The 18,036-nt window shown below is 40.8% G+C and overlaps 2 protein-coding genes across 5 annotated transcripts; both read left to right on the forward strand.

Moving 5' to 3' along the window:
- The first annotated feature begins 2,368 nt into the window (after nucleotides 1–2,368).
- Nucleotides 2,369–15,708, forward strand: slain1a (SLAIN motif family, member 1a). 2 transcript variants are annotated; one of them, XM_034574077.1, is made up of 9 exons: nucleotides 2,369–2,985; nucleotides 6,099–6,235; nucleotides 9,236–9,352; nucleotides 11,084–11,194; nucleotides 11,361–11,510; nucleotides 11,924–12,256; nucleotides 13,595–13,786; nucleotides 13,952–14,285; nucleotides 14,827–15,708. In XM_034574077.1, the coding sequence occupies exons 1-9, from the start codon at nucleotides 2,516–2,518 to the stop codon at nucleotides 14,900–14,902; spliced, it is 1,920 nt and encodes a 639-aa protein (XP_034429968.1). In that variant the 5' UTR covers nucleotides 2,369–2,515; the 3' UTR covers nucleotides 14,903–15,708. The 2 variants fall into 2 exon arrangements, with proteins under 2 accessions (XP_034429968.1, XP_034429969.1); XM_034574078.1 differs by lacking the exon at nucleotides 9,236–9,352 and having other exon boundaries at nucleotides 2,374–2,985.
- A 756-nt stretch (nucleotides 15,709–16,464) lies between these two features.
- On the forward strand, nucleotides 16,465–17,718 carry wu:fc50b12 (uncharacterized protein LOC103911624 homolog). Of its 3 annotated transcripts, XM_034574093.1 has the most exons (5): nucleotides 16,465–16,498; nucleotides 16,583–16,643; nucleotides 16,768–16,931; nucleotides 17,290–17,558; nucleotides 17,590–17,718. In XM_034574093.1, the coding sequence occupies exons 2-4, from the start codon at nucleotides 16,623–16,625 to the stop codon at nucleotides 17,516–17,518; spliced, it is 414 nt and encodes a 137-aa protein (XP_034429984.1). In that variant the 5' UTR covers nucleotides 16,465–16,498; nucleotides 16,583–16,622; the 3' UTR covers nucleotides 17,519–17,558; nucleotides 17,590–17,718. The 3 variants fall into 3 exon arrangements, with proteins under 3 accessions (XP_034429984.1, XP_034429983.1, XP_034429985.1); XM_034574094.1 differs by lacking the exon at nucleotides 16,465–16,498 and having other exon boundaries at nucleotides 16,554–16,643; XM_034574092.1 differs by lacking the exon at nucleotides 16,465–16,498 and having other exon boundaries at nucleotides 16,541–16,931.
- Nucleotides 17,719–18,036: the final 318 nt, after the last annotated feature.

Here is an 18,036-nt window from a genome sequence, read left to right on the forward strand (position 1 = left end):
GACGAACTTGTCGTAGGGCTTTCATCAGATCAACTTCATTTTGAGGTGAGTGTCATCTAAACAAGATGGAGATGTAAACTACCTTGAATTTCGCTTTTTCGTCACACAGTGTGACCGTGGCGTGGCGTAGAATCTTGATGATTCGCCAAGAAAGAGGGATTTATTATAACTCCTCTGTGTATTGTTCCATCAGCCTCAAACCTCATTCACACATTCACAGTTCCGCCCTGATCAGATCCATGTGTCAATATTAACTCGTTGTCAAAGCCCCCCCTGCTGGCGACAGGAAGTGACATGTTTTATACTTTGATGCACTGCTGTTGGCTGCTTTACAATATACAGCTCAAAACAGCTCAGTCAAGTCATAGGACCATGGTCAGAATTGTGACATTTCCTCAAACCGTGTAAACATTGAGGTGCAGCGAAGATTCATCCTTCGCCAAAGGAGACAATGTTGTCATAACTCCACTGTGCATTGTCCTATCACCACCAAGCTTCTGTCTCATGATCAGAGTCCAAGCCTGAACATCTCTATGTGTCAATATTTCCTCAGGGTCATAGCGCCACCTACTGATTCGCCATGAAACAGGAAGTACTTTGTAAATCCACTCTGCATTATCCAACCGGCTCCGAACTACTGACCTATGATCACAATCCTGACCTGAACAGCTCCATATATTAATATTAGTGCAGCGTCATAGTGCCACCTACTGATCAGTGTGATAATTAAGTTGTTGTAACATTGTCCAATTGACACAAAATTGCTCACGCTACATCAGAGCCCCTACTTGAACAGATATATTAGTCTGTATGTAATAATACTGATGGCGCCACGTACTGGCAACAGGAAATAAGCTTTGTTTTACAACTATCATTCAATTTATATAAAATGTTCACAGTGTGATGTGCAATTGATAGCGTGGACCGTAATGAGCAATTAGCAGGCAAGGATCGACATTGCGTGACGGACGCAGGAAGTGAAGCATTTATCCTTGCCGCAGTGCGCAAAACACATGCAACGCAGAGACGTGCGCTTGGTCATTGATCGCTCTCTCCACCGACCGCAACAGGCTTCAAAATGCGTGTGCTCGGGCCCGTTAGTGCTACAACGTAGCCCTAGTTTGAATTAATCCTGAATCTCAACAGTTATCCAGACATTTTCTTCCAAACCAAAAATGTCTACGTCACTGTTGCGCAAGAGCAATAGTCTGGGATAATAACAATAATATTATTAATACATTTTATTTATACAGCACCTTTCATACATAAAATACAGCTCAAAGTGATTTACAATAACAATTAGAGACATTAAATGAGATAGATTAATGATAATCACTGAAGTCGTTGAGATTCCTCATCTGGGGACCATGAATGTCTGGAGCCAAATGTTTGTGCCAGTTCATCCAATTAATACACTGGCTGCATTCGGGAAGTCAAAATAATATCCTTTCCAACCGCTATTCCTGACCTCGATGGAATATTTTAATAATATTTAATTTGAGGAAATTATGGGTGCCATACTGGAAAAGTAGCAACTTTGCCTTTAATTTTCTTCTGAAACTTCACATGGGTCACCAAGAACAAGAGTGAGGTGAAATATCTGTGTCACCTCTCAAGGATTAAAAATCATATATATTGAATATGAACAGGTTATGATTGCCATAATGAAAAAGTAGCAACATTGCCTTTCATTTTTTCAAATATGCTACAGTAAAATCTTCTGAAACTTGATATACAGACAGTGGGGGTCACCATGAACAAGAGTGAGGTGAAATATCTGTGTCATCTCTTATATTTAATATGAGCAAGTTATTATAATCTTTTGTACTTGCAGTAAAATATTATATTAATTATATTTTTGTACTTGTGGGATTTATTTACTTGTATGAATGCGGAAGGCTATTTGTTTCTAAAGCATAATTTATTAGAGATATGTAGTGTATTTGTTTGTCAGGTGTGTTTTGTATTTGCAAAACAAAATGCATTAGTTTGTAAGTGGAGTTTTGTATTTGTAAACCACACTGTGTTTGAATGAATTTCGCTCCATACCTCTGTCTCATTATGATTTTGGTTCATCTTTCGTGTACCTGCTACCAAATATCAGGTGGCATCACAAATAAAATAATAAATAACATATCTATATTTATATATGCATTTTATGTGTGATTTAAATAAAAATATTTTTGGGTTGTAGAGGAATATTTCCTGAGATTTAGAACTGTGCAAATATAAACATAAAAATTCTAAAGGGTGCAAACAGCCTCCATACTGTTTTTATAATAAACACTTCCTCCTCAGCAGTGGTGTGATGGGAGTTGAACTCCAGGCTGCTGACCAATGAGATGCAAGATGTGCAGTCTCACCAGCAGCAGCATCAGTGTGTGTGAGTGTGTGTGTAGTAGTAGTAGCTCTAAACAGGGGGGATCTGGACACCCTCTCTGAGTTGAATAGGACCCTCTGCAGCAGCAGGCCTCTCTCTCCGCCTCTCCCTCCCTCTCAATGTGCTTGTTACCAGATGGAAGCAGAAGTGTTGAGCCCCCAGATGATGGCAGACGTCAATGGCAACAATAAAATCACCAACGCGGAGCTGGAGGTGCTGAAGCTGCAGGAGCTGGTGCGAAAATTGGAGAGGCAGAACGAACAATTGCGGAGCCGAGCGAACGCTGTAAACAATTGCTCCGTCGGCCCTCACCATCACCACCATCTCCAGACGTCTCTGTCGGGTCTGCGCGGCGTTGGCACGCCGTGTCCGAGCGAGGATTACCACGCTAAATACGGTGTTTCCAGCCCCACGCAGCAGCATCCGTGCGCCCCCGGAGCCCGCAGTCCGACGGAGGAGCCGTTCGCCTATTTCCAGGCGAGCTCGGCGTCTCCTGATGCCGCTGCGGGGGAGGACAGCGACGCCGCCGGAGCCACGACTGTCCTGGATGAGGTGGATGTTTTGGACCTGAACACCGTGCTCTCTGTTGGAGAGCCTGATCGCTGGTAACTATACCAACCACTTGACTGCACATGCATGTTCAGTGTGTGGTTGTGATGTTGCATTTTTTAAATCAGTGTTTGTGTTTTTGTGGCTGTGCAGATTCTATACAGGCCACAGCGGTGTTGTGAGACATCATTTGTAATACTGCCTGGCATGTGTCCTCTATTGATTGTATTATTGATTCTCATCCAGGAAGAGTAGACTTACAGGCTGTGGTAAACACATTACTACTATACTATTAATATAATAATAATAATAATTATAATAATAATAAACTTTATTCATAGAGAGATTGGTCCAAAGAGTAGGAGCCCTGAGACAAAAGGTCCATCTTTGGTCCGAGTAGGGCCTTCGCTGTGAACCTCAGATTATGACCAAGCACATATTGTTGTGGACGTTTTCTGGAAGCTGGTGAAAGGAGAGCTCAGGCAGCAGCTGATGTCTTATGCAGAAGATTTTAATGTAGACTTGATGCATCAAGGAGACCAGCAGGTGCAACAATATACAAATGCTAACAGAATTACATGAACAATTGTCCCCCCCAAGTCTGAAGATGTCTCCCACAGCATCCCAGTATAACCTCCTCTACTTGCGTCACCCATTACAACAGCACATCCATGAATGGCTAGAATGGCTGTCACTCTCTATGTTACATGTAGGTGTTGGATTGTTCAGTCTAAATATGCATTCCTAAATCACATTGTGTCCGTACGTCTTAGCACTGGTGAAATACGCAAAAGAGTTGAAGTTGGTGAGAGTTGAAGTTGGTGCCTCCCTGTCTGGAGCATCTGAGTTAGATATGAAAGTCCCTAAGCGTAAACGCTACGATGAACTGTTGGTTGGTCCTTTATCTATAACCTGAAGGGAGTATCTGTGGAACAAAATAGGCCAGACTCTCTTAATGGTGTACAGAAATAATATACACTATATACATAATATACAGTGGCATATACAGTAATGTGTGAGGATGGTCAAAAATTCCTCAACACACATGTTGTCAAAAGATATGTACCTATAAGTCCAGAACGAGCCTTAAAATTCAACAATAAAATCTTAAGATCAATTCTAAAACTGACTGTAAGCCAGTGAAGCGAAGCTGAAGTCGGAGTATTATGCCCTCTTTTGGTAGATTGGGTGAGAAATCTGGCTGCTGTGTTTTGGACGAGTTGTGATCTATGTCGACTCAGTCAGCTCAAGCAGGTGAAAAGAGAATTGCAATAATCCAAACGAGAGATAACAAAGGCATGAATGACAGCCTCTAGGTTTCTTCTAAAACATGCTGCTGATCTTTGAGAGTTTCCTGAGCTGCAAAACACATGACTGGTCAACTGTGTTGACATGCTTGCATTGTGAGTGGAAGAAAGAAGAATAAGGAGAACTAAAACCAGGTTTGACACAAGCTCTGTGCATCCCAGCATGCACCGTGTGAGCAGCGCAGGTATCAGCTCGGAGGAAGACAGCGCTGGGATGAAATTAGAAACAATGACCCGCTTCAGCCTGGGATCAAACAGCTCGTCTTTGTATGCAGCAGCATGAGCCCCGGGCTGAACTACTTTGAAACGCTGTATCTGCAGACTCGGGAAGCACAAAGACACACACACACGCACACACACACACACACACACACACTAACACGCAGACTGCTGAAGCATTTATAGCTTTATGCATCTGATGCAATCATGTGGAAGAATGTAGCACACAGCTGGATGCAGCAGGGATGGGATCCAGCATCCAGCAACCGTGGAGAGTGTCAGTGTATCCTCAGTCCATTTAACATAGCAAACTGACCCCCGAGTCAGTGTTTAACACTGTGGCCTCGTTTCAAATGACAACTCAGTCCTGCACGGTATATAATCTTCTTCTCCTTGGACGCAGAAGTGACACATTAAGAATCTGTCATTCACATAGTCACACGCATTTTTATATTTATTATTATCTTGTCATTGCAAGCAAGATTCCGAATCAGGCGGTTTGATTATTACCTCCGCCAAGGATATTGTGTTTGCACCCCTGTCAGTTTGTTTGTTTGTTTATTTGCAAGATTATGCAAAACCCGCTGAGTGAAAAAACTTGAAACTTGGTGGAAGGATGCGGTATATGCCAGGGAAGCACCTACTAAATTTCGAGGTGCGTTTTTCAACATCTTCACTGTTTTCCCAGGGAATCATTTATAGATCTTGATGAAACAATCAGGCGTGTTAAGGGGACCGATTTTTCTGATAGTGTGAAATTTAGTTTAGCTTCATTACATTTACTGTTGGGCCTTTGGTGGATGAATGTGCTTTACTGTGGGCCATGCTTTATTGTCTTTATTCAGTCGTCCCCATTTTACCAGTTTCTATCAGTTTTTTTCTGGCTGAGGGACAAATATCAAGAGATGCGAGATCATGCAATTAGTGATGACTTTAAGTTGTGTATTGATTATTTCCTTGATTCATCATTTGGTGCATTAAATAATAATGAAAATAGCTTTGTGTTTTCATGTCCCAAAGCCCAAGGTGGCATTGTCAAATCCCAGGAGTATCCAATCCCCAAAAAATGTCATTTTACTAATATATGTCAAAGAACAGCAGTGAGTTTTAGAAGCTGCAACCAGAAAATATTAGTTTTCTGCATAAAATTGACTGAAACTATTCATGGATTATCCAAATAGCTGATTAACCTTTAGTTGATTGTCTAATATAATTGACGATTACAAGTATCTACATTCCACATTCCAACAATATTACAATCCTTGCAGTTGCAACAGTTATACACTCACATCCTATACATCACTGCACTGAATGAAGCTGTCAGCACTTTAGTTTTTATTTGACACTGTTGGTTTCAGAGCTCACGTTGTTGCCAATAAAATGGAAATTGCTCTTTGTGGAGATTTTGAACTTTACGGGTGTATTGGCATTTGGATTTCATGATCCTTTACACAACCACTGGTTTACTTTAGCTATAAAAAGGCTTTACTGCACTGTACTGTTGCACATCTGAGAAATATCCCCACTGTAAAACTCAACTCCAGTTTTTATTCTGTGTGGGTACTGGTTGTGCACAGCAGCCTCCAGCTCATGTCAGTGTAAAATATTTGTGCTAAACTGTGGCTTTTTGCTGTGTGTTGCAGGCTGTATGTGAGTCACAGAGCCAAGCTGCAGGGTGAGAGTGTCCTCAGTCCTCTACAGTGGTGCAGGCAGGTACTGGACCACCCGGGGCCTGAGGTGGCGCTGGCGAAGATGAACCTCTGTCACAGACTGGACCAAGGTACAGTGTGTTTGCCAGTGAGATTAACAGCCCTCATCCGCAGCCACATCTGCCACATCTGTCTCTCAGGCTACTGACATGTGACTATAAGCTTCAGCAGCAAAATGTTTCCACGTGCAGCAGGATTTCAGCCTCAGTTTCCTGAGCCGTGGGAGCGTTTCACTTCACACAGCTCAGTCGTGACAACAAATCGACCATTTAACTTTATATTTATGTCTTTCAGCTAACTTTCCCACAGAGTGATTATTTCTGTGTTAGTGAAGCTGGATGGACTTTTCACATTTCGCAACCTCCACAGAGAAATTTTGCAACCCTGCAGATATAACAAAACTGATAACTTTGGAGGAATAGGTTACATTGTATTAATGAACAACAGTATAGAGATGATTAGAAAGCGCTGGTCAAACGCTGCAACCCCAAAAGTAGTTTATCCATCCCTCCGTCCATCAATCAGCTATAACACGGATCCGTGGGCGAGACGACAAATCGCTAACATAGACTGTATCTAAGGATGCACAACACGTCCACTTCCTCCCACTACCCAGAAAATAAGCCCACATATCTTGAGCCAAAGACGAAATCTGGAGCCAGAGTCTGAGCAGTAGTGATCAGGGGATGAAGTGGCTGCTACAGAGTCTATTTACATTCACACTTGTGCCCCGGATTTGAGTCTTGTCCTGGTTTTGATTATATTTAGAATGTACTGGAAAATGTGCTGGGATCATATTAAATTCAGTTTCCAGCTTTCTATATTAATTTGGTAGTGGGGCATTTCAAAAGAAGTTGAACCTACTTTGGATTTTGGCTTGTTTTTTTTTCTTCATTTAATAATCTTTAGTGCTGGAGAGAGGATACAATTCATCCACAACATTATTATTGTCATACTTTAATTTGTCACATTCTTTTGTTTTTCTGACTAATAAAGAAATGATTAGACAAATCAAATTGAGGATGCACCAACGCTCTTGGTCGACCTGGATATGTTATTTGTTTCTATCCTGTGTTTCTCATCGCGCTGCTGTTTCTACATTAAGGACATGATATTTAGATGCACTAAGATATAACTAGGATATAACAAATCCCCCTTATAATCAGGATATAGTGTGCTACTAAACAACATTTTTGCTGCTGGACCCTGTTTCAGATTTGGTGCTTTACTGTTTCCACACTTACGCAAGGGGATATGGTTGCCATAGAAACCATGCTTACATTAACTGGGTTTTAGAGTCAGATTTGTCCTACACAGCCTGTATAAGAGACTCTTGTGCTGTTAGAGTGCACACTGCTGCACACATCGGTTTATGCTGTGGGCATTTCAGATTTTATGTTATCCTCGTATTCTTCGTCAAAGCTGTGATTAAATTCTACATATTTATTTGTTTGGGGTTTGTTCTTTAGTGTGTAATGTCCTCCTCTCTCACCAGAGCTGTATTCAGTGAAGGTTGGCTCCCCTCCTGGGGGTCATGAATACATCCTTGTCACTGAGCTCCAGCAGCCGTTGTTTGTGTAACTTGCTGTGAATGTGAGTTTTATCCAGTAGCGTTCGAGGCTAATTGCGCTGGGAATGCAAAATGCGCTGCTCTGTCGGGCGTGCAACGCTCTGACTACCAATCAGGGGGGAGAACCCAGTGTTTACACATTGAAGACAGTTTATCTCAAGTCAGTCGTGTCATTTCAGGTCAAATCTACTCACTGCCAATCAGCAAGACAGTGAAAAAGCACAGTAACACTTTCTTATGAGGCGCACGTTATTAAGCACTTATACATTGTAAATGATGCAATTTAATAAGACAACATCAAAGCTGATGGACTTTATATGAAGATGGAAATATATATATAAACACTATCCAGAAATATACTGTAGCTAAAATATTCTGTTTAAGAATACTTCCACTTGAGCCAAAGATGTCATCTGGAGCCAGAGCCAGCGCAGTACCTTGTGAGATGAAACCTCGGTCTAATGAGGTCCTGGTAGGACATGCGCACAACCAATCACAAGTCAGTATCAGCTGTCAATCATGATGTTTATATAACATCAAATAACTACTTAAAACCAAACTTACCAGAAAAATTAACAATTAAACAAACATTGGTGTGATAAGAACTACCTAAAATGACAGAATCCATCTTTGACAAAATAATAATTTGATGTGTACTTTGACTTTCTAGTATGGTCCATGTCCAATCTACTAACATGGAGGAGGCGGGGTTTATTATCTATACAACAGCCAGCCACTGGGTGGCGACTGAGACCCTTTGGCTTCACTTTTGGGCTGTCATGTCAGCCATCTTTATATACAGTCAATGGAGCTAACAAACAAAAGCCTGGTAACATCAAATTAAAGGCCTGCCAATGGTTTATACTGCTGAGCTCTAAACTTAATTAATGATGTTTTAACAATGATTAAAGCCATTAGTTACAGCTTATAAACCTTTAATATGATATAACATTGTTATTTCATGAAATTAAAGATATAATATGTAACAATGTTTCATCATAGTACTAGACTATGTTCTATAGTTTGTTGACTTGTGTACTTACAATATCAAAAATGTTTCCAATGATGCTCAAGCCCAGAGACCCCTAGCCGCTGAAGTTACATATTGTATGTGTAACACATAAAAAAGCATCACATTTTAACAGTATAAATGTAACCTCATCACCCAAATGTCAAACATATAGTGGATCTAATTCTGATTTTGGGAATGAGATGTAACCTACATGCACAATCCCTGCTTATCCCAAGATCCCTCCAAAAAATCTCTAGTTTAGCCCAGTAAGCTTCGGTGGTAAGCTAACCCTCATCTTACTGTATCAGCCTCCTCCGTCTGAGCCGTGTCCCAATCATTTAAAACATCAATACTGATCTGTAAAAAAGCGGATTAACATTTGGCTGGAGTGTGTCTGAATATGGTCAATGTCCTGTATGAGTTTGTGTATTTGTGGTATATGGTGAAGCAATCAGACTAACTTTCCCTTCGCTGCGTTCTTGTGTGCAGTTAAGCGGTGGAGAGGAGTCTCCCCCGTCCGTCCATACAGCTGCATCGAGGGGCTGTCCACACTCAGCTGCCCCGTCTTGCCTTACACTAAATCTGCTGCACTAACCGAGTCCCCAGGTAACACGACTACACCACAACCATACTACACATGCGTATATAACTCATGCTAACAACTTAACAGTCACTCTAACGTCTGATGGGCCTTTGAGGATCGAGGTTTGTTTATTTATTCACGACCAAATCATTGAACCCACACTGATCTAGCCTTGCGACTAACCTCAAGTTGTTGTTGTTTGTCCCATGTCAAATGAGACCAGTAAAAACAAGATGACTGTTTGATTAAAGTGATCTTTGCTGCTGAATTTTACACTTGATTTGGTAAAGCAGCAATACATTTAAACTGAAAAATTACTATTTCATTATAATCAATTATTATTTGAGTAATTTATTAATCAAAAATTGTAAGTATTATTATGTTTTTTATGTCTATCATCTTCTCATTTATAGTCATGGTATCAGTTGGTTCAGTTGGTTCAAGGGATGGCAGTAGTTTGGTTAGTTCACTGATTTGCTCCAGACTGAAAGATCTTAAAAACGATTTGATTTATTGCCATTAATTTGTGGCATAAAATGTGTCCAGACATTGACGGTCCCAAGAGGATAAATCCTCAAGACTTAGGGGATTTTTTCCACCCTGGTGCCATCAGCAGGTCAACATTTGTACCTATCCTGTAAGAAATCTCAACAACTATGAGAACGGATTGACAAAAAACAAAATGTTTAAATAAAATTTTAAACAGACATTCATGGTGCCCAGAGGATTAATTGTTATGACTTAAGTGAGTTATGACAATCTTTTTTTGTATTGGCTTCATGAGCAGTTGGACATCATTTTGTTTTGAGTTAAATATCTTGATGAGTGTTGGATACATTGGCACTAAGCTTTGTACAGACTTTCATGTCCCCTTCAGGATGAACTATGACAACTGGTGATCTGTCAATGTTTTATCCAGCTCCACCTTCAGGCCAATGTGTAAATTTGTCGTGTGCAATCAATGACCACATACTTTTTAGACTAATGGCATTCCCATAAACCTGAGCTTTACTTTGTGTTTAATGGTAATTACATACCTTATCATACTAGCATGCTAAACTAAGACAGTGAACATTTTAGCATATTAGTGTGATAATGTTAGCTTTTGGGTATAATCACCACTAGTACTGCTTTACAGAGCCATTAGCCATTAGCATGAAAGTAACCTTTATTTCAGCAGTTTTACTTTGCCAGTGTGGAGACTCTGGTGAACCTTTCAAACCTTCAGGCCATCACTGCCCTCATTTTAAAATCTAAAGTGAATTAACAGAAATGGCCGCTGAATGTGCAAATGAAGGCTGATTAGCTTACCTTTGGGCCAGACATTTAAAGATAAACGTCTGTTTATCTTTCAAATCAATGCTCAATTCAATCTGGTTCGTTAATGTGGTTGCATTCACTGCTCAGATGAAAACCTCTTAGTCCTCGCTCGATTCCACATCAGAAGTAATAAGATCCCATCAATCGCTCCCAGGGTTTTGGGAGCTCGCGGTATAAACGTAACCCAGATCCTCCAACAACCTGTCGCTTGCAGTTTACAATCAGATTACAGCGAATTGCATGGGCGAGATTATCCGGTCATGCTCGGAGACAGATGGTGAAAGCTCGAATTCTGCCAGAAAAAAAATCCTTGTGGATGTTTATCCATATTTGACATGAACACGGTTGATCACGCAGGCTGACTTTTGATTTGCATGTTGCATGAGTTTTTATCTATGTGTGAATCTTCTCTGCTGTGTTTCTCACCTCTCAAGCCCCGTTGCCATCACCTGCTCAGTCCTTCCTCCAGCCAAGTCTCCCACTCAGGACGAGCTGCAGCCTCAGTGACAGAGTGCCCACCTTCCTGTCGAACTCTGCTCTCCACAGTAAGAAAATCGGTATTTTCTGCTGTGTCAATTATTTCTGCCGTGATTCACCATCCACCTGTGTAGAATAAACGCCACATCCCTTATCTGTTGTGCACTTGCCCTTGGATGAGATTAAAATATCTTGATGAAGTTGATGGGTTTCTCTTGTGTGTGTTCTTTTTAGACGTGGGTCGCCGGCATGCAGCCATCAGCCCGCAGTCTTCCCTGGACAGTGAGGTGGGTGTGTCGGAGCTTGAGGACGAGTCCGTCTCCATGGGCTACAAACTGCAGGACATGACAGATGTGGAGGTCATGGCACGACTTCAGGAGGAGAGTGAGTTGCCCGTCTAAATGTCTTGTGGGCGTTAGAGGGGGGGAGAGAAAACAAAATACACCTTTAATGAAAGAGGACCTAAAGTTTAGGTACAGACTTTCTCTGCAGTTTCTTTTCACGAATGCACAACGCAGCGGGGGGTTCTCTGCTCAGACGCCTTCACAACATCAAGAAAATCCTCAGTGCCTTGCCTCTATTTCTGAAACCAATTCACATTACTTATAGGAAGCATCTTCATAACTGTGCTTATAGTCCAAAAGGTGTTAACATATCTTCGAGTACACCCAGTGTTCTTTAGAGTCAGTTATCAGTGGGTTCAACTGATTCAGAGAAATGGGTGAGGAGGTGCTCCAGAACTAAATGTATCATACACTGTACATGTTTCCTTAAAGCATTGATCCATCTCCTTGCAGGTCTCCGACAGGACTACGCCACTACCTCATCAACGGCCAGCCGCCGCAGCTCCAGCTTCTCCCTTCACTCCATAAGGCGCAGCGAGATGGATCTGGAGGAGGAGGATGAGGAAGAGGATGAGGGGTACGACCAGCTCCCTCCACCCCAGCCTCGACTGTTCCGCACAGGATCTATGCAGAGGGGCGGCCTACCCCACTCCCACACCTTCTCCAGTATCAGAGACTGCAGACGCACATCGACCACCCCTCAGTTTTCACTCAGTGGACTCTCCCAGTACTCTGGACCCTGCAGCCTGAGCACAGAACTACAGATGGCATACAGGAATAGCACAGGTGAGCGTCTCATGAATCACTTTTCCACTTGCGGCTCGACTCTGGTCACTAAACATTCTCGTGAATAACAACATCACTTCAAGGGCTGAGATTTCATCTGTGAAACGGACATAAATGTCCCAATTCAGGCTGAAAGCTCCTTTACAGAATTACCTACATATGAGATCTACCGAATTTCTGACCAGACGATTTCTGTTTGTGCCAAGATGGATTTAAAGAGAGCTCTTGGTTGCAGGATTTGAAAAGTGTCCCCAGTTGGGTCAGTTTAGCATCAGTTGCATGATGTTGCTTGATTTTGCCGTCTAATTTGAAACTGAGCAAATCTGAAAATATTTTACTTTCACATGCTGTGTATAGCTTTAAGTGAGTCATAATTCTTGAAGGAATAGTATGACATTTTGGTAAATCTAATAATAATTCAGAAATCTCATGCTTGCTTAGCATTAGAAAAGCAGATTGATACCACTCCTATGTCTTTATGGAAAATATAAAGCTACAACCAGCAGCCAGTTAGCTTAGCTTAGCCCTACGCCTGGAAACACAGAGAAACAAAATCCACTTCCTAGTACCTTTTGAGCTCACTAATTAAATCGTCATATCTTATCATGTTATATCTATAAATATATGAACCCAACAAATATGAGCCTTTCTCAGACATATCAGTAGTAGCGTTTATATTTTCTAATATGTGCCAATATAACAACTTTTATTTTACAGGATCAACAATGTATTAGAGAAGTGCATTTATGTATCTCTTAATTCATGCTCTATTTTACTATTATTATTATTATTATTATTATTATTATTATTATTATTATTATCATTTATCAGAACACATTTTATATATATAGCATTTTTAACAACGCTCAGAGATACTTTACATAGGTTAAAAAAAACTGGTAAGCAGGTAAAAACAAGTAACTAAAAATAGACATCATAATCACACATTAGAATATAAATTGCACATCATAATCATCATATTTGGTTGTATTTGTATTTTCTTTCTATCTTAAGTTATTTATAACAAAGTTTACTTTTAAACTGTAAAGCATCAAACCTCCATTACATAATGATGATGATATCTAAGGAATCATTGCCATTTATGTGTTACCATATATGTATCATTGGCTTCTAAAAATCCTTACTGGTTATCTATATACAGTATATCTCATATACCTAAGAAAAGACTAGTTATGGTTTTTAGGAGGTTATGTGCAGGATTAGTCTTTAGCATTCCCAGAAAATCTAACTATCAATTTGTTTGAACTGTGACTCAAAATCTTTACAAAACCCCAACACCTGCAAAACCCAATCTGGTTTATTGATGTGGTTGCATAGACAAGCTACGGAGAAGCATGCCCAACCTCATCCGAGCTCCCAGCATGCCCAGTGTTCCCAGCATTCCAAGCCTGGCTTCCCCTGTCAACCCACCCTCCCACAGCCCTTCCTCCTTGCCAACGATATCTTCCTCCATGCGGAACAGCCAGAGCTTTGACTCGTCCACCGGGCTCGCACGACTCCAATCCTCCAGTAAGACTCTTTCCCTCACGTCTATGAATGAATCAGCTTTTCCAGGCTCATTTTTATTCATGGTTTGCTATAGAGCGCTGTTTTTCTGCAGGCATGGCACTTTCAAATGCAGCACTATCAATATTGTTACTGAAGTTAGAGTTACCCTCTTGCCGTGTGTTTCAGTTCCTTCCCCAGGCCAGCTCAGTCAGCGAGTCCAGAGCATGGCGAACTTCCCCACCATGCCCCGACATCCTCTGAAAGCCACAGCCTACGTGAGCCCCACGGTGCAGCAGGGCCCCGCCTCCACCCCTCTGACCACCTCTGCCAGCCTGCACTCCATCCCGAGCAGCATCGCACTGCCTCAGCCCCTAAAACCCAGCAACAGTTTGGTACCACAGCCCCTGAAAGCTGGCGCCAACCAGCCGGCGGTCCATCGCAGCTCCCTCCCTCGTCCAGCCTCCTTCGTAGGGACAAGTGGAGTCCCACGTCTGAGCAAAATCACCCCACCTACACGCAGGTAAGAAAAGTCCCACTGATCCAATTTTATACATCAAGGTCTTAAAGCTCCAGAAGCAGTAATGTCACTTGAGTCAGAAATTAGAAAATAAAACAAAAAGGGAGCTGTAAGAAAGAAGTGAGCTTAGACCTCTGTAGGCTGCCTGCCAGGGTTTTAATGGGAAGAAGCATTCATGGAACAAAAAAATATATTTATTTTATTTGTTAATAATGTTTAATCTGTATGTGTTTATATAAAAGGGACATTTTTATTTGTATTACTGTAAATGTGCAGCAACAAGCTTAATCTATCATTTTAAAAACAGAACATTGGTCACAAGTTTGGTCACCCCCAAAACCATTGAAAAAACTATTGTCAAATTGTTTGATTATGAAGATAATTGTTACTTGCAGCTCTATGTGACACGATTATTTTACAATGTGGACATAGACACGGCACGTGTTAAAACATTTACATGGTTTGTCCAGAGTGAGGCGCTGTCAGTAAAGTTAAAAAACTGCTGCAGTAGAGATTCCATTGACTCGTTCCTCTGTGTCTGTAGTTTACTGACACCCCCAAAGACCATGGCTGCCCTGAGCGCCCTGAGGGACGGCAGCTGGAGAGATGGCTGCTACTGACCCCTAAGAAACAGAAGCTCCCGACGTGCACACAGGGTAATGCTGCAATGGGACCCTGATGATTGAAGGGTTCCCACTTTTGGGCTGAGACCCAAGAGAGAGTGACTGTTAACATTTCTTTTGAAAGCACTTGTCTTCACTGAAGGACAAAGTAGAGACTGAGGAGAGTTTGGGTCCAGCGGGCTGGATCACTACTGAACGATCTGCTGAAACACAGACTGACTCACAATGTGGCAATATTCTAATAATCAGATGTTAAATGTGAACTGGATCTTCTTTAATGTTGTGGATACTTTCATTGGACAGAATGAACATTTCTGTGTCCAGTTGAAAGGTTATAACAGTTAGCTCATGCTTTTGTACATGCTTCTAATGATTTCATCTGACCACTTTTTGTAATTATTATATTTTATTTGTCAGACTGTGACATCAGATATGAAAATGCACCCGGAATTGGAATTAAGTGACTTCCTGTGCCTGTTTAAAAACTGTGTAATTCACGACACTTGTATCTATTGGCTGGACCTTGTCGCACTTTTGATCAGAATAATGATTAACAAGTCAAATAAATCTAAGTTAAAGTGAAGTATGACATTTGTAAATGTGAGCGTGCTCGTTTTATCAGTGTTATGTTTGGCCAGTTTCTTTTCATTATTGTTTACATTACATGCTGTGATTTTTTCAATGGTCTTTGATAAAAACATAATCGCTGCAATGATATTGCACATATGACCCTGATGCTTTTTATGGATGAGAAGAATTTAAAAAGGAGGTGATTTTTTAAAGTGAATAAAAGCCTCTCACAATGATGTTATATTTTCTGTGTCTGTCTTAAATAAATATAACCTGTATTGAAGTCATGGATCAAGGAAATTGGAAAATAAGTGAAAGAGATGGCAGATAGCTCAACTATGCGCAGCAATACACTGACATTTATATGTTTTGATATTTATTTATAATGTTTTGAATGACTGAGAAACATCTGTATGTGTTTATATAAAAGGGACAGCAGTTGATCCATGGATCATAATGGGGAACAAATCTTGAACATTTAGGGAACTAATATCTGTGTGGGAAAGTCGGTTCCGCTTGATTGAATTTAAGGGAACTTGCATCTTGGTGGAGATATGCTCACTACTGAGTGCCAGTTCTGGAAATCCACTCTACATGTGCAAAACATGTAAAACAGGAGGCGACAACATTGCTGTCCATTAAACTACCCTGGCAAAACCTAAGATAAATCTAAGATAAAATAAGATAATCCTGTATTTGTCCGACAATTGGGAAATTTGCAATATGACAGCAGCAAGAGTCAAAATAGGCATCAGTAAGTAATAATAAGTAATACTTAGGTGTATGTGTAATATATAATTAAGTACTAACCATACTAACTACAGCTGGTATATTCCCTCCACGTATTTAGTTCACTTTTAACAGAGTACACTTGTTTACCTGGATGCAGGTGGAGGCAGTTTAACCTGACAGTTAATATCTTGACCCTGGGGCTAAAGTGATTAATGTTTAACAGGTCAGTGTGTTGATGTTGAATCTCCACAGTAACTCTCAGACCACACTCGTTTTAATGTACATAACAAGGTAAGGGAATCATGGAGCTTATGACCACATACAAATGTTTAGTAATTTTCACAAAATTAAATTAAGTTGTATTTATGAAAACAGGGACTGAGAAAGCACTGTTGATCTTCAGGAATTTGAGATAATGCCTAACAAAGCTCAGGAGGTAAGTGTAATATGTTTGCGTTGTCACTTCCATGTATCTTAAATCAGCAAAGATATTTCATTTGACGCCTTTCTTAAAGGTTTTTAAATCCTCACCAATTGATTTTGCATGTCATTTTTTTAAGGATGCTGTGATTAACCTGAAGACGCTGCAGGAGATTTCCACTCAGCTTGGTTTTGAGTGGACCATTCTAGCGTCTGAGCTTGGCTTCAACAGATCTGAGATCAGCCGGTTCCGCACCAGGTCAACAGAGAAGAGTGTGCAGGCCAGGGCCATGTTGGAGAGCTGGTACAGTGTGTGTGCATGTATTTAACTCTGCTGTGGTCAGATTTATTCACTGTCAGCCTGCAGATACTGTTGATAGTGTCATTACACTCACATAAAACTCAAATATGATGCATACAGGTGTTTTGTTAGTGAATTAACAGCAGATTAGTAACATTATGCTATAGAGGATACACTGTATATCCCATTGTATTTTATTTTTAATTTTTAAACCAATTTGAAACTGTATAATTCTCAAAGATATACACACTCAGGAGTTTTCCTATGGTAAGTTTAGTCCGTTTGTCGTCTTTGACTTTTGGACTTTCTTCAGACCTCCCTTAATCTGATACAAATGCATCCCATTATATTCACCATGCAGGTATGAGAAGTCATGGGACAAGCCCAATAAGACCAAGTTGCTTCAGGATGGTCTGGAGCAAGCAGGCAGACAGGACCTGGCTGAGAGGCTGCGCTGTCTCCACTGGGGCCACCAGAAGCTGAGCCGCAGGGTGGAGCTGCCCTCCGCCTTCCCCTTCCTCATCACAGTCCACAAGACCATCCACAACCAGGACGCCCTGAACAGGATCAACGAGCTCAACCGCAGATAGACCTGAGTTTGGGTGACGATGCGATGCATATTTCTGACTTTGACACATTCATCTGAAATAAAACGTCTGAATGTCAGGGGATGTGTAGGACTTGTGTTGTATGAAATTAAAGCTTTGCAATAATGAGGAAAAACTAATTTCTAAGACTTGAATTCCTATTATTCCATTTATGCCACTTTGTCCTCAAAACCTTGAATCTTCAAAATAATAGCACCTAGCACAAACACTATGTAGTTTCCCAGAGAGGAAACATTTGTTACAGCCCTTAAAACATGTTGATTTGAAGTGACAAAAAAAGTGCAAAAATGATACTGTGGGTGTAATATAGTTAGGTGAGAGTTAGTACTAATACATCAATATATACAATATAATACAGTAGTTTGGCTTAGTATTTTGTTATCAATAGGCTCAACAATAAATATGAATATGTCATAATATTATACCTTTCATTGTACTGTTGACCCTACGTTACTTGCATAATAAAAATAAAACTTGAAACTTGAAACTTGAGAACTACT

The sequence above is a fragment of the Hippoglossus hippoglossus genome, chromosome 21 (assembly GCF_009819705.1).
Source record: "Hippoglossus hippoglossus isolate fHipHip1 chromosome 21, fHipHip1.pri, whole genome shotgun sequence".
Taxonomy (NCBI): Eukaryota; Metazoa; Chordata; class Actinopteri; order Pleuronectiformes; family Pleuronectidae; genus Hippoglossus; species Hippoglossus hippoglossus.

Excerpts from the sequence above, each read along its gene's own strand:
- slain1a (XM_034574077.1), top strand. The coding sequence starts at position 2,516 with ATGGAAGCAGAAGTGTTGAGCCCCCAGATGATGGCAGACGTCAATGGC. Across the intron at positions 2,986-6,098 it reads GTTGGAGAGCCTGATCGCTG|GCTGTATGTGAGTCACAGAG; the intron begins GTAACTATACCA and ends TGTGTGTTGCAG. Across the intron at positions 6,236-9,235 it reads CTGTCACAGACTGGACCAAG|TTAAGCGGTGGAGAGGAGTC; the intron begins GTACAGTGTGTT and ends TCTTGTGTGCAG.
- wu:fc50b12 (XM_034574092.1), top strand. The coding sequence starts at position 16,675 with ATGTATCTTAAATCAGCAAAGATATTTCATTTGACGCCTTTCTTAAAG. Across the intron at positions 16,932-17,289 it reads AGGGCCATGTTGGAGAGCTG|GTATGAGAAGTCATGGGACA; the intron begins GTACAGTGTGTG and ends TTCACCATGCAG.